The following is a 15,691-nucleotide window of genomic DNA, read 5'->3' as shown; positions in this document are numbered from 1 at the left end:
AACCTATCGGGAAATACCCGATAATTTTGAAGCTCTTGTGGTATTATAAGTGAGTATTTTAGGATGTTTGTCTTACTTTTAGGAGTGTAGAATAATTTGGTAATTGGATAACGAGGATAGTGGTACGGGACATTTAATTTTATACAATGAAGTAGGTAGTCGCAGTTGATAATTCCGGATAATATATTTTTTAAATACTGACTAATATTACTAGAATTTAGTTTACCTATGTAAGGTAATTTCAACGACAATACGTTTAGAATTGAATTTACTCAGACACTGTTGAATGTTAGGGCCCAATTCTTACACCTCGAAGGACGCTTCGATCTCAGACTGTTCACTGAAGATATTTTGGTCAAGCACAAAATTGAATAAAGAATCGAGTTCTGTGTAGCTTTAACTTGTAGCGATTAATTAATTTTACACTTCGAGACGTTGGACAGATTACATAAACCGTTAGATATTCATGGTCATTATCTAAAGCTCGATTCTTGCGTTAACTTAACAGTTAGGTGATTTTATTTATGCTGATAATATTTAATGTGACCTCTTGACATTGCATACACCGTAAACTTTTATATACGTATTGAAGTTAAAATATTCTTATCTATATAAATAAAAATGGATCCAAATATCCCTTGGTCATGACTCACGACACCACGCGTAAACGGCTAGACCAATTTTGCTGAAATTTAGTACTTATCGAAATACTTTGTCCCGGTCCCCGGAGAATGACATAAAATACATTTTATCCAGGAAAAATAAACGGTAAACTATTCAATTGATTTTGATGAATTTTGGTATGGAGATACAGTCTCGGGAAAGGACAAGGGATACTTTTGGTCCCGGAAAATGTACGGTTCCCGCACAATAAACTTTTTTGATTTTCGCCTAAACTATTTAATCTATTTTGATGAAATTTGGCAGAGAGACTTAATTAAATCTATTTTTTATTAATAATACCAATTCGAATTAAATAATCATCGTTAAGACAGGACAACGTCTGTCGGGTGAGCTAGTAAATAATAAATAAATGTATCCATATTGTTACATCAAGTGACGAAATTAATTTGAGTTTGTTCTTCAGCGACTAAATTATCAAATTCGCGTAGAACCCCAAATCCCAGTTTATTGTGACCCATATGTATCCATGTTTAAAGCTATGAAACTTGAAGTTATAAAAGCAAAGCTGAAGAAAAATACTATAGGCGTGTGGTTCTCGTATGATCTTATTGACATTTTGTAGATCTTCATTCAAATCCTTACCACCGACCAATACAGCTAGGGCACGTAAGGCTTCACTTAAAAAAAAGCAGCAACTGACAGGTACCCACTGTACACGTAAGAGAATTCGTGAATTGAGGAAGTTATGCATTCCGATTTACGGAACTTTTAAACTTCTTACAACACGACCTCTAAAACAAATATGAGAGTAATTAACACACATGTATTGATTTACATACCTTATTGCTTTGATTGTAATGAGGACAATTACAAAAACTTTTAAAAGTCATGTACAATAAAATGTTTACACATAAAGGTACAACATGGCACTTAAAAAACATAAGCAATTTTACCTTCACCCACATTCTCATTTTCCAGTGCCAATATGTGAATGTAGTTCAAAACTGCTTTTCATATCGTGTAAGAATTAAATCAATTACATGCTGCAAACTAAAGTTAACTTCATTAGTCAATAACTTAACCATTTTTAAACAAAAACTAACTCCTTGTATATCCATCAGAGAAGTTGATTCACAGATGCCGGTGATTGGTCGCATCGGGTCTGCTATCTTACTATGAATAAATTTCTCATTAGATCTCTCATACACATTGTGCGATATGACGTTTAGGACACGACTTTTGTAGCTTCCCAAAGAAATCTACACAAATTCAGCGTACTATAATAAGCTAGCGTAGACTCAAGACTGGTAGAAGTGGCCTTATATTTTTTTCTAATAAGTAACATAAATAATTATACCCCCTATTCTTCAAGAAGTTTTAACCTTCCCTACAAAATATCAGTCTAACCGCTTATTCTCCTTTCCAGGTACGGACTGAACTATGAGGAGATCGAGAAGGGCCTTCCTCTCATCGACACTTCACGTACGTTGATCCGCGAGGTGTGCCCGCCCGTGTTCTCGCGCGTGGAATGCCGCGCTGGCAAGTACAGGCGGCTCGATGGACTCTGCAACAACCAGAACCATCCCACATGGGGCGCGACCATGTCTCCTTTCCAAAGGTATATTTTTCGAGTCATCTTTAGTCTAACACTTAGTTAATACTAAATAAATATTTAAAAACTTGTCTCATCCTTGTACCAGTTGGTCTTAGGTTGAAAAACTGATCAGTAAAATTTTTCTATTATCTAATCTTCAAATGGTATTAATAAAACCATATTTATGTTTTTTCGTTGCCTTTAATAAAAAGAATTAAAACCTTCGGGCTATTAACATTTACTGTGCAACAGCCAACATTCAACTCAATTGAATTACATTTTTTTAAGGGCTTACATTGCTAAAGCTTTGTCAGAAGGTAAAACTAAAGACTACGCCCGTAAGCAATAACAAAAACTATAAATTAAAATTCCTATTTACTCCAACAGGTTAATCGGTCCTCTATTTGCGGACGGCATCAACGCGCCCCGGATATCGCATAGCGGCCGCGACCTGCCCCTATCCCGTGTGGTCTCCCGGACCATGCACCCGGATGAGGGCTTCCACGACCACGCTGGTACTGTCATGGTCATCGCCTGGGGACAGTTCATGGACCACGACTATACGCTTACTGGCACACCCCTAGGTATGTAAATGCCAACACTCCTTATTATATCAGCCACGATATATGATATATATACCGGGTGCATGGTCCGAGAGTAAGATTATTTATAAATAAAATATTCATAATCTCGTGGTGTCTCTCGGACCATGCACCCGGATAAAGGCTTCCACGACCACGCTGGTACTGTAATGGTCATCGCCTGGGGACAGTTTATGGACCACGACTCCAAAATTACTGGCACACCCCTAGGTATGTTACCATTTACATAAGCAGGCTGGCCACTTAATCTCGTGTGATCTCCCCGAATGAAGGTTTTCTCGACTACACAGTAACTGTCCATCTTACCGGCACAACCTTAGAAACATTTTAAAGAAAATAATGAGGCCATTGACATCGACATTATAACAAATCACCATTGTTTGATTGATGTCCGTATACGAACATCTTAAATTGTTTTCCTCATACTTTATCAGCTAGGCTACGCAAGTACAAAAAAAATTTTTACCTGTTCGTTTTAGCAAGTCATGCTGACTTTCCTTTACGCGAGCATTTTACATAATATTTCAAAATGGCGGTAAACATTTTCTAATAATCTGACACGTTTATCATCCAACCAAAAATACCTAAAGAGAATGTTTTTTTCCAGATCCTCACAACAGAAACGATCCCGAGGAGTGCTGCAAGCGACCACCGCACCTAAAACATCCTTACTGCAATGAAATTCGCATCCCCGATGACGACTACTTCTACCGTCTCTTCGGCGTCAAGTGTATCGACTTCGTGCGAGGTTTCCCCTCACCTAGACCTGGCTGCAGATTAGGTGAGTGATGAGTCCTAGAGAATTGCCAACACTTTCTGATAATTCGATTCTTAGGCTTAGGCTATTTATTAGGACGGGAGTCCTCTCTCAACTACGCTGTAGAACACTAAACCAAATCCGAGATAGATGGCCAAAATCTGACCTAAATAAACCAGATGCATAATATGATTATATGACTACAAAGCCAATTCGTATAGTTGCTGTCAGATTTAAAATAAATATCGTGAGGTACCTTTCATCTACCGTACATAAACAACCACCTAATTGCTATGTAACGATATTCGTGTAGTGCGGTGCTTATAATTTAGTAGTTGTTAAGCTCAAGCACAAAGGTGAAGTTATATCACAATGGTCATCCATTTACTGGTACGGTTGGTAATCCGGTGTAACACTCTTCGACCAAATCCCCTTCTAATAAGGCCTACAGTTGACACAGCTCTATGGCCGGTTTGACCCGGGTCCCGCGCATCTGCCGAGTGAGAGGCGAAAGTAGATTACGTTACTATTCTTGCGTAATCTAGTGCAAAAATTATTCTATGAGGTGGACCAACCTGTTTACAACTTATTGAATCCTTTCTCTCCGATCGTGAGATGCGTCTTGTTTATGTAGGAGTCTGCTAAACATGTAGGTAGGTATTTTATACTTTCGTCACAAGAAATTTTAAATCCACGGATACTGTTTGTTTCACAAAATATATGAGAAAACTTTACCTAAAAAAATTGAAATATACCGGTAAACAAACGAAAACGCCGACCAAAATAAAAGTATAGAGTATGTAAGAGTCAGCTATAAAATCGCTATAGACTTGGCCCCCTAACCCACAAGCACTACTGTTTTGGTCAGTCGGTTAAATTTCTACTGCTATATAAGCCAAAAACGGCTCAATAAATAGTTGACCCGTAATTAAATCAATTAAAGTATCCGAATGTAAACCGAACGGGATATAAACGCAGAAACGTTACGAATATGTAAATAACTTCCGCTATGCAATGTCCGTTAATGGGTCAAACAGCATCTGTGTCAGTATGATTAAAAACGCCCATACAAAGTAATAGAACTGTAAAATGACACCCACCCACCCATCTTAAATAATGCTGACCATAAATTGAAACGATAGTACTCGTAGTGAGGGGGGGCTCGCTATTGTCCCACAATGACGCCCGTTTCTTGACTCGAAGAATATGTCTTGATGGTCCCGTGGAATCAGCAAAAGCGGCATCGACTGAGCACTGAATTTTATTGCCTATAACTGCCCAGTGGATAGGGCGGAACGGCATTTCACGTGTGGAAAGAAAAGGTGTCGAAACTACAACTAATAACGGCCGAGTTATTTTTTAAATCATAAAGATTTAGTTAGCTATAACTTCCAAAATCTGTGGCTATAACTAAAGACCAGCTACAGGATGTAGTTTAAATTAAACCTAACTATGTACTACGGTTACTTTGTAAGGTAAATACTCAATAACTTTTATGGAAACTGCACACTGGCAACGGAGCTATTGGGTCTTTTGGCATGTATCTAGGTGACTTACTAATTAATTTTATGTAAGTTTTAATAATATAGACATTTAAACTACTTCAGGTTCTCGAGTGCCGTTCAACACCTTGACTGGGACTATCGATGGTAACACAGTCTATGGAGTCACCGAAAAATTCTCCAGGTGAGTTTCTCATAGAAAAGGCTGCTGGTGACTTTTTGTTAAACATGGGTAAAAACTAAACTAAAAATATTTGTTAGTGGACTCACTGCGTGCTCTGCTAGATAAGGTCACAGCAAGCAAGCAGTTCACGCAATCTCTACCTTTCCAGAAAACGCCGCTCTAAAATAAAGAGCATAATCAAACTAATATTACCTATTTACTTCTCTACTTTATTTGGATTACGATAAAACACCTACTGAAAAAGTGCTACTTAATCCATGCAATTCACAAAGGTTCATTTATTTTTAAAATTCTACTTTTAAATTAAAAGGCATTACTATACCTCCATAAATTTAAAGGAAACTGCGCACTGGTTACGGAGGACTTTTGAGAATGAACCCAGTTTTCAAAGAATACGGCTTAAAGGACTTGCTGCCTTTGAAGCTGGATATCCCAGATGAAGGATGCACTAGACCCAACAAGAACATGTACTGCTTTGAAGCTGGTAAGCATATTTTCAAATTTGATGAGGCAGATCTCTTGGTTAACATGTCAGTCAGTCTAAAAGTATGAATACCAAGGAGTCAGCTGGCTCTTACAGAGGTATGAAGCTGTAAAATTTGGTATTAGTATTTTTTTTTTTGTATGAAATAAGGGGGCAAACGAGCAAACGGGTCACCTGATGGAAAGCAACTTCCGTCGCCCATGGACACTCGCAGCATCAGAAGAGCTGCAGGTGCGTTGCCGGCCTTTGAAGAGGGAATAGGTTAATAGGGGAGGGTAGGGATGGGAAGGGAAGGGAATAGGGGAGGGTAGGAAAGGGAATAGGGTAGGGAATTGGGCCTCCGGTAAACTCACTCACTCGGCGAAACACAGCGCAAGCGCTGTTTCACGCCGGTTTTCTGTGAGAACGTGGTATTTCTCCGGTCGAGCCGGCCCATTCGTGCCGAAGCATGGCTCTCCCACGTATTTCCACCTGATCAAGTAAGCATCAAATGAGATTTTATGGTAAGTCTACTAGAGCTATGACCACATAAGGCTATGACCAATTGTTTTCCCCATGCTTTAAATGCTACCGATTTCGCACGGTTTACCTAAAATTCTCGATTGAAAGTGATCAACGTGCTAATTTTATTAAATTCTAACCAGGTGAAATCAGAGTGAACGAGCAGCTAGTATTGACTGTGATGCACACGTTGATGGCCAGAGAACACAACAGAGTGGCAGTGGCCCTCGCAGAAGTGAACCCGCACTGGGACGACGAAACCTTGTTCCAAGAGGCCCGTAGGATCAACATCGCCGAGATCCAACATATCACCTACAACGAGTTCCTGCCCATCCTCCTTGGAAAGGACGTTATGGAAAAATTCGGACTGGTGCTCCAAAAGGATGTGAGTGTAATTTTGTTAATGGCTTGATGAACGAACTTCGATTTCTCTTCACTCTTAAACCTGTGAATTTACGAAAATACCGTTACCAATTGCTCAAAAATTGCTGTAAATGTTTCAGGGCTACTGGGACGGCTACGATTCGGAAGTGAACCCAGATGTGTTGGATGCGTTTGCAGCTGCCGCTTACCGTTTCGGACATTCTCTTCTGCCAACTGCTGTTGAAAGATGGTCGAAGGCACACAAGTTTATCGGTGTGTTAAACCTAATAAATTAATATCAAATACCTTCATGTCATACTTGCTCTATCTGACTATCTGAGGGGATGCCAAACGCCTCCGTGGATCAGTGGTTTAGAGCATGGCTCTTGACTCGGAGGTCGTGGGACTCGTGGGTTCGATTCCCGTGTTGGAAACATGTTATTTCCCAATTTGGTTAGGACAATGCAGGCTGATCACATGATGATGAGCCATGCGTCGGATGGACATTTAAAAAGTCGGTCCTGCGCCTGATCTCTCGCCAGTCGTGTTGGTCGTCCGTCCCACTAGGTTATAAGAGTAAAAAAAATAGATAGTGCTCTTGTGTATTGCGCACAGACTTGGACACTTTAAAATTACTCCTGCTTAACTGGCCTGGTTTCAATGAAGCCGGCCACCGTCACTGAAACCGGTGTGGGTATTATTATCTCAAGGGATGAAATTGTAAATAGAAATTCTATAATGAGGAAATAAGTTTAAAATTATTAATTTTCTCATTTACAGCATCCAAGCGTCTATCAGATTTGATCCGAAGACCCTATGACTTATACCGAGCCGGTGTTCTCGACGAATACGTTATGGGCCTGATGAACCAAGTTGCCCAAGCTATGGACGACTCCATCACACAAGAAGTCACGAACCATTTATTCAAGAAGGTCGGAGCGAGATTCGGCATGGACTTGGTATCGTTTAACATGCAACGAGGAAGGGAATTCGGATTACCCGGATACATGGAGTTCCGGAAGTTCTGTGGTCTGTCCGGTGCGGAAACTTTCCAGGATCTCTTCGATACTATGACTAACGGTACTATCAGAAGATACGAGTCCATCTTCGAGCACCCGGTCGACGTTGATTTATGGTCTGGAGGTGTATCCGAGCGACCGCTACCTGGCTCCATGTTGGGACCAACTTTCGCTTGCATTATCGCAACACAATTCTCCTACTCGAGAAGAGGTGATAGATTCTGGTGAGTAATATGTGACCATTCACAAGTTAAATTATTATATGCTGGTATGTATGGTAAAAGCGAGTTATTCTGTGTATCGTAACAAAGCCTTTGAACGCCTACAAAACGCTTTTTAAGATGATTCACCCTCCAACCTTTAACGATGATTTTCAGTATCCATCCTAATGTTTGTCTTTTACCTCTCCCCCTTTAAACCACTATAAGTACTGATTTTGATAAATTTTGTATGGAGATACTTACCATGAGCAATTAACATTTTTTTAAAGTTTATTAACAACTGATATATTTAATTGTCAATATTTTAAATCATAGGTTCGAGCTCCCCAACCAGCCGTCGTCTTTCACGCCCGAGCAACTGACGGAGATCCGCAAGTCCCGCCTGGCGCGTGTCATCTGCGACAACACTGACATCATAGACACCGTCCAACTCTACCCCATGGTCCTGCCTGATCATGAGCTGTGAGTAGAATTTCATTACTGTATATAGTCAGAAATGTTTAGGGGGATCCCTAACGCACCGGTCGAGTTTTTGATTTTAAGCTATTTATGACCACATTGGAGGAAAAAAATTCTGACTAAAACTAATCCCAGTTAAAGTCTAAAGCGACTGGTGTCATAGTATTGCAGTAGAAAGTGAATTTTAAAATTAGTGAATTTTAAACTTAAAATATTCGCAGTCGATTTAATTAGAAGTAGGGTACTTATGAGCGGACAGTTCGTAAAAAAAACTTTAAGTGTACCTAGTTGAGATATCAAGCTTTCTGTGATGTGACTAATGGTAACAACCACACGAGCAAAGAAAGAAACATTGTAGGCAGTAGGAAAAAGCATTGCATTTCGCTAGATATAAAAAAAGCAGACGCTTGCATTTGAAACTAGAAGAAACACAATATATGATGAATTTGACTAAAGAACACGTTCTAAAATCGAAAATCTTTTTTTCAGAAATCCGCGTGTACCGTGCCGAAGCGGCGTTATTCCATCGATGGACTTTAGTAAGTGGGCGGAACCCGCGCCGCTTTTCGGCGCCGCGAAGCAATACGTAAGTAGTTTCTCCTACAACCCCTTCCATGGAAAATAGTCACAGCACCGTAGTGTAGACTAGAATTTGAATAAATAGTCATAGTAGCAATGTTTTTGGATTAAAAAATGTTACTAATCCAAAAATATTCAATGGTGAAATTAATTACCAAAACGTTCTTATCGTTTCCTAAAAATAACTGCACCAAGTTACATTTTGCTAATGAACGTTTAAGTTTTTAGACAAGAGTAATTTATCTATTCACTAGCGATTTTGGATTAGCTAACTCTTAATTAACTAATCAACAAAGCTATTGAAAAGATAAACTCCAGTTGAAACTGGAACGTCAGAAACTGAACAGTAACAAGCCATAAAACAAAAACTTTAAGAACGTTTGAAACCAGTCAATACCACTTATCAATGGATGTTTGTAAAGTAGATTCTAGTTATTCGTATTAGCTAGATAGTGTACCTAGCACCAGAGTAAACGGAACTAACGAGTAGACCGACTCAGAAGATCTCGAAATTTATACGTTTGACGTAGTATGTCATATCAGCCGGCGCACGCCGTAGTGATGCGTTACCATAAAGTTAATATACCTACCTAGCGGAATAGAGCAACAATCTCGAGCTGTCAAACAAAACCGAAATTGATTTACGTCTCATGTGTGTAAAAATTTGTTTATGTACTTACACAAGCATCTTTCTAAGAGATCAAATTGTCAACGTGCCGATAAGTGCCGACTGGACATCAAAAAGATGAAAAAAAATTGGTTCTGGTGTCATGTATCACACGTCTCTTTTTACCACGCAGTGTTACTGATAGTGACATCTCGCTCAGGCCTTTGTTTCTCTATTCCGCTAGATATAATTAACTTTATGGTTGAAAAAGACATTGGCGCCCAACTCGCATGTATTCGTCCGTTTGTTTGAAGTCGAGGTACTCCTCAGTTCTGTCTACTCTGCTAGCACCATGTATATTGTGTAGTTTAAGTTTTGTCATCGATGTACCCAAACTTATGTTATGCGAAAGTACTAGCTTAAGTATTTATTTGTTAAATGCTCTCAGTAACAAAATTTGTTAAGATTAATGTTTTGCATGAACGTAGTTGGTAGATGTAGAACTCTTTTGAATCAGTTTTTTGTCGTACCTATCAAAAATTGCCCGCAAAAAGTTTTTGCAAATTTTTTGCTAGGTACGGGCTTAAATGCTATATATTTTATTTTATTTTAGAATTCACTGTTATAAAATCTTTAGAGAATACGTTATAGAGGTGCCAATTGTATTATAATTTAGTATTTAGTTGTTTACCATAATCAGTTTAAATAAACAACATATTTGCAGGAAACAGCTAGCTACATACTCAATTTATTGCATTTTTAATGTGCCAAGATTATTAAATTATATAAATAGTTAAAAAAAACTAAAAACACGCTTTTAGCACCCACTAAAACGCCATCTTGGGTATCCGCCATGTTGGATTTAAGTCACGAGACTATTTTTTTTCGTATTCTTGACAGCAAACCTTTTCATTTGATACCCATAATATCATAGGGGTGCATTTCAAATAACCTGTCCGCCATCTTGGGGAGGCCGCCATATTAGATTTGTAATGACGGTTTTAGCTAGTCATGTATTGTCATCAGAACTCAGAGCGTGTGCAAAATTATTTCATTCTAATCGAAGACCGGGAAGTGGGTCAAATTAAGATTCCAAGATTTTCATACATACATAGTTACACTTACAAGTGAAGCTAAAAGCGTGTTAAAAATAACACAATACATTTAAATGATGAAAGCTAAGATCTGGAGAGGCATACTTAAAACCTGGAGATTTCCATAATTAAAACCTGGAGTGGTAGCCTAGACCTACCTATCCTTCATAATAAATAATAATAAATTATAATCATTATCTTTTTCTTTCCGTGGCCAAACAACGGTATCACCTGTAGTCATCTACTATAATATTCATCATCTACACGACGATGGTACTTTGACTACTATAGTCTCTTCACTCTTCAGAAAGCTATGTATGTTATAATATGTCTATAATATTTCATCAGCATAGTCCTTATGCCACTTATTTTTTAGAATAGGTATTTAGTGTCATAATTATTGTGTAAATATTTTATAATATATTTTTGAACTATCACATGTATTTTTTTATTAATTCACTCACTTAGTTTATGTGTAATAAAAGGATTTTGTTAATTTATTTTGTAGTATGCGTAGAGTTAATATTATGCTTGTTGAAAGTAGCGTAATTTTGTACATAGGTAAAAGAAGTATGAATAAAATGTTGGTATTATATTAATCGTATTATTTCTCTGTAACTACATAATATTTTACACCTAAACAACAACAACAAGTAAATTGAACGCGTTGAACGGGTCGCGCGCGGAGTAAGTAGGTTAACTACACTTCTAAAAAGGTACCTATATTGGCAAAAAAAATTTAGACGCCACACAGAACACTGAAAAGGTAGGTGTGTTGTCTCTGCACTTGCAAAGTAGTTAGTGTTTTCGAATTTCAATAATAATCATAAAGATGGCTTCCTTAAAATGTATTGTGTGGTAGCCAAAGATTCCTCTGCGTATTATTTATTATAACTTAGTTTATCCTGGCTTACAGATGACGCAAGCTAACGTAACAAACGAATTCGCTGGCAACGACACAAAGGATGCTTTGGCCGAAACCCACGAGAAGAAACTAGATTGTAATACCAATAAAGCTGCAGACAATCCAAAAACCAAATCAATGAATGAACAAGCGAATAATACAGAATCAACAAATCAAAGCAAGTTAGAGTTGGTGTTCAACATAACAGCCACAAAATCTAACGTTAATAAAATACAAAGTGACGATACTCTAATGAAATACATTTATAAAGGTGACGAAAACAAAACAGTTGCAGACAAAGAAACTGGATATCCCAGAAACAGCTTAAAAAGAAGAAAAAGATCCGAATATAATCCTCACAATCAGAATATTCAAAACCCTGCCAATTTTAAATACTCAACAGTTCATGATGTAGGTATCCAAGGCGAATTGAAAGATCAAGGAATAAGAGCAGATATTATTCAATCTGCAGAATTAGCCGATTTTAATATTGAAACCTTGCATTCAAATACACCGACGGCGGAAACTTATTCACAAGTGGCAGGTAGTTTAGAAACTGATTCCGCACCAAATTTTCGCAAGCAACATGATGAAAATAATAGCTTTCAAAATTCTAATGAAGATACTTCAAGAAATGAGGAATCTAGTCGTGAAGAACCAAATAATAAACTCACATCTAATGAAAGTCAAGTGAATAATAGTGACGAAAGCTATGAAAAATCAGACGGGAACTCTAAAGAAGAACAAAATGATAACAGTGAAAGTAAAGAATATAGTGACAAAGATGAGGAGAAACTTTATCCGAGTGAGCAGCTTAACGATAAATATAAACAACGTTCTAGTGATGAGAGCAGTGAAAATTATGAATCTTCAGAAACCGATCGACATTTAAACAACAATGATATTTTTGATTTAAAAGGCAACAGTTCTCAAGAAAATAGTAGTGAAAATCAATCATTAAAAACTGCGTCAGAAGAAGATAATAGTTCTTCTTCTATTGAATCATCCGAATCTCCACGAAATTCGCCGTATTCAGAAAAACAGGTAAATGCTACTAGCGAAAAGTTTACTTCAGACATTGATCTTAACTCATTTTTAGTGGGTTCCATTGAAAACTCAGAAGAAAAAAGTGAAACTCTTATAAATGACGGTGAAGTTAAACCTGTTATAGAACTAAATGACGAAGATAATAGTGATGAGCTTAGTAAAGAAATTCGTGACGGTTCTCATAGTCTTTCATTGCAAAACAACGGTAAAGACGGCCATGGGATAACTTTAAATAAAAATGAAGACGATGTTAAACAACAGTTTGAGAGAATACCATTAAATTATAAGCATAAAGATGAACAATTAGAAAAAGATCAGCGAGACGATGCTCCTTTACATAATTCAGATACACTAGAAAGTAAATCAGATGAAGCTGACGGAAAACAAAATAGCACGGATTCTGATAATGAAAGATACGATAAAAACTTAAATTTCAAATTTGACGTTATTCCAATTAAGCTGCCGGAAATTAAACTGCCAGATGATATTTTAGATTATGCGTATGAACCTATTTATAAAGATAAAAATGAAGATGAATATTCTAAAACACATAAGCCTATTAAATCAGATGACAAATGGCCTTACTATACTTATAAGCCTGAGTCAGATAATTACGGCCTTGATCTAGATGTATATAACAAAAAAAGGAAGTCCAAATATAGTGACAAAATAACCGATAGTAAAAATGATGATAATAGCGATGAGGAGGATGAAGACTTATATGAAAAATTTGTCCGAGAAAGGTTTGGAAAACGAGGGTCATTCGCAAAAAGGTCGGAAAAGTTAAGAGTTAGTCCTGCAGTAGACAACCGAGAACTTTATAATACAATACAAAACGTTCTAAAGAGAGCAGAAGATATTCAAAAAGAAGCTGACAAGAGTGCCGACCCTAACGCAAATTATTTGTGGACACTAGAATATGGAGAAAAATTGTGATAAGTGTAGACTGTACCTACTGTAAAGTGTTAAGGCTCGTAAAGCTTGTAGAATTTAGATTTAAAACTAGTGTGCGTAAATGTTTTTATTTATATACGTTTGTTTACTGACTTTTTTCATTTTATTTAAACCTTCCCTTATAATTAATGTTAAACCGAAATTAAAAAAAAACAGCCAACTGCGAGTTGGACTCGCGCACGAAGGGTCCCGTAGTCAGTACCGTTATAGACCAAAAATTAGGTTTTTTGTATGGGTAATGGGTTATTAAAATGTTGGTTAATAAATAAATATTTAAGGGGGGATTTTTATCCCGGCTCCTAGCTAGAAAGTTTCTCCGACTCGTCTCAATTTAATTAAATGTAAGCTTATCAAGCTATGATGATTTATCATGCTGGGTTAAAAAAATTACAAGACTTTTTCCATCGACACTGCCAAATGCTTATAAGTGATAATCACCCATGGACATAAGGTGAACATGATTAGTGATTGGACAGTAATAGACATTCGACAGAGCTCACAGAGCACAATAAACACTATAATATGTATCCTGTTTTTCTTCTAAATCAGGCGTTCTATTACTTTAAAAAAATTAACTAAGAAACTTAAAAAAAACCCCCGCCAAACAACTTTAAAAAGTAATGAAAAATATAAAGTAATAGGTTAAATATATTAAATAAAAAGTAATAGGTATTTACTGCCTTTAAGTTCAAATAATTCCTAACTTGTGTAAAGTAATATTTTAGTCCATAATTATTGTCACGGTGTGTCGTGGGACCGCCAAGTAAACTACAACCGCCAAGTCGCTGATTACCTATCTCAATTCGATTCGCTGTGAACTGATCCTTAAATTAAACCATAATTATAATGTGATGTGAAATCAAACATCTACATTAGCGGTCCCCCGACACACCTATGGACTAAAATTTTACTTAACATAAGTAAGGAATTATTTGAACTTAAGCCAGTAGCCAGGCAGTAAATATTATTTACTATAGCTAAGAACACTCTCGATCATGTCAGCTTTCAAACAAAAAAAATTAGATCAAAATCGGTCCACCCGTTTGGATGCTACGATGCCACAGACAGATACACACACAGACAAACAGACAGACAGACAGACACGTCAAACTTATAACACGCCTCTTTTTTGTCGGGGGTTAAAAATAGTATCTTAAAAATATTAAACAGACTTCAAAATTGTACGTGATTGAGAATTATGTCTTTAAGAGAATTATGAGTATTATCTATACTAATATTATAAATGCGAAAGTATCTCTGTCTGTCTGTCTGTCTGTCTGTCTCGCTTTCACGCCAAAACTACCGAACCGATTGTAATGAAATTTTGTATAAGTACAGATAGTCTAAAGCCTGAGAAAGGACATAGGCTACTTTTTTACTGGAAAAAAGGGTTGTAAGGGGGTGAAAATACGAAAATTTGTTCCAATTAAGTTAGTTTCAAAAATTCATACTAGATGGCGCCGTGCGTCTCTTACATCGCTCTAACGCTTGCCCAACATCTTTCTATAAGAGGTGGTATCATCATGCATACGGGTTTCAATTATTTTCGATTGTTATTTCTTTTTTACGTTATTTAATAAGTCAGTACTTTATATTATATACAGTGACGTAACCTTAAACCTTTCAATGATAAATAGTTTATGGGTAAAGTTGTGTAATTGGGGGGCTAAATAAGCTTTAAAATTTGGCATAAAATATAAAGTTTAATTTAAAAAAATGAAATATGTGCACACTGCACAGCTGTTTTGATTTAAGGGGTACCAGGGTTTTTTTTTATAAAAGCTTTTGACACCAATTTTGTTGACATCGCGCGCTATAAACTGAAGTCCACACGGACGAAGTTGCGGGCAACAGCTAGTAACTAATAAGTCTAATACTTATACTTAAATGTAACTTGTAGTTCCGGAGATATTTTTTTGATTTTAGAGTTCCGTACCCAAAGGGTAAAAACGGGACCTATCCAGCTTCCAGCACCAAACTTCGATGTCTGTCCGTCTGTCAGTCTGTCCGTCTGTCAGTCTGTCTGTCTGTCTGTCTGTCTGTCTGTCTCCAGGCTGTATCTCAAGAACTGCTATAGCTAGACTTCTGAAATTTTCACAGATTGTGTATTTCTATTGCCGCTACAACAACAAATACTAAAAACAAAATAAAATTAATATTTAAGGGGGGCTCCTATACAACAAACGTGATTTTTTT

At 37.1% G+C, this 15,691-nt stretch overlaps 1 protein-coding gene across 1 annotated transcript in view; it reads left to right on the top strand.

Moving 5' to 3' along the window:
* Positions 1-13,494, top strand: part of LOC121740478 (peroxidasin homolog) — a 33,149-nt gene extending 19,655 nt beyond the window's left edge. The window contains exons 4-14 of the mRNA XM_042133175.1: positions 2,051-2,242; positions 2,606-2,802; positions 3,428-3,601; positions 5,185-5,263; positions 5,602-5,747; positions 6,392-6,633; positions 6,752-6,884; positions 7,392-7,854; positions 8,167-8,313; positions 8,800-8,896; positions 11,507-13,494. Coding sequence (XP_041989109.1) covers positions 2,226-2,242; positions 2,606-2,802; positions 3,428-3,601; positions 5,185-5,263; positions 5,602-5,747; positions 6,392-6,633; positions 6,752-6,884; positions 7,392-7,854; positions 8,167-8,313; positions 8,800-8,896; positions 11,507-13,477 — 3,666 coding nt within the window. The 5' untranslated portion in view covers positions 2,051-2,225 and the 3' untranslated portion in view covers positions 13,478-13,494. The remainder of the gene's footprint in view (positions 1-2,050; positions 2,243-2,605; positions 2,803-3,427; positions 3,602-5,184; positions 5,264-5,601; positions 5,748-6,391; positions 6,634-6,751; positions 6,885-7,391; positions 7,855-8,166; positions 8,314-8,799; positions 8,897-11,506) is intronic.
* Positions 13,495-15,691: the final 2,197 nt, after the last annotated feature.

The sequence above is a fragment of the Aricia agestis genome, chromosome 3, assembly GCF_905147365.1.
Source record: "Aricia agestis chromosome 3, ilAriAges1.1, whole genome shotgun sequence".
Classification (NCBI taxonomy): domain Eukaryota; kingdom Metazoa; phylum Arthropoda; class Insecta; order Lepidoptera; family Lycaenidae; genus Aricia; species Aricia agestis.
Note: the sequence above shows the minus strand (reverse complement) of the source record. Positions and strands in the feature narration are given on the sequence as shown.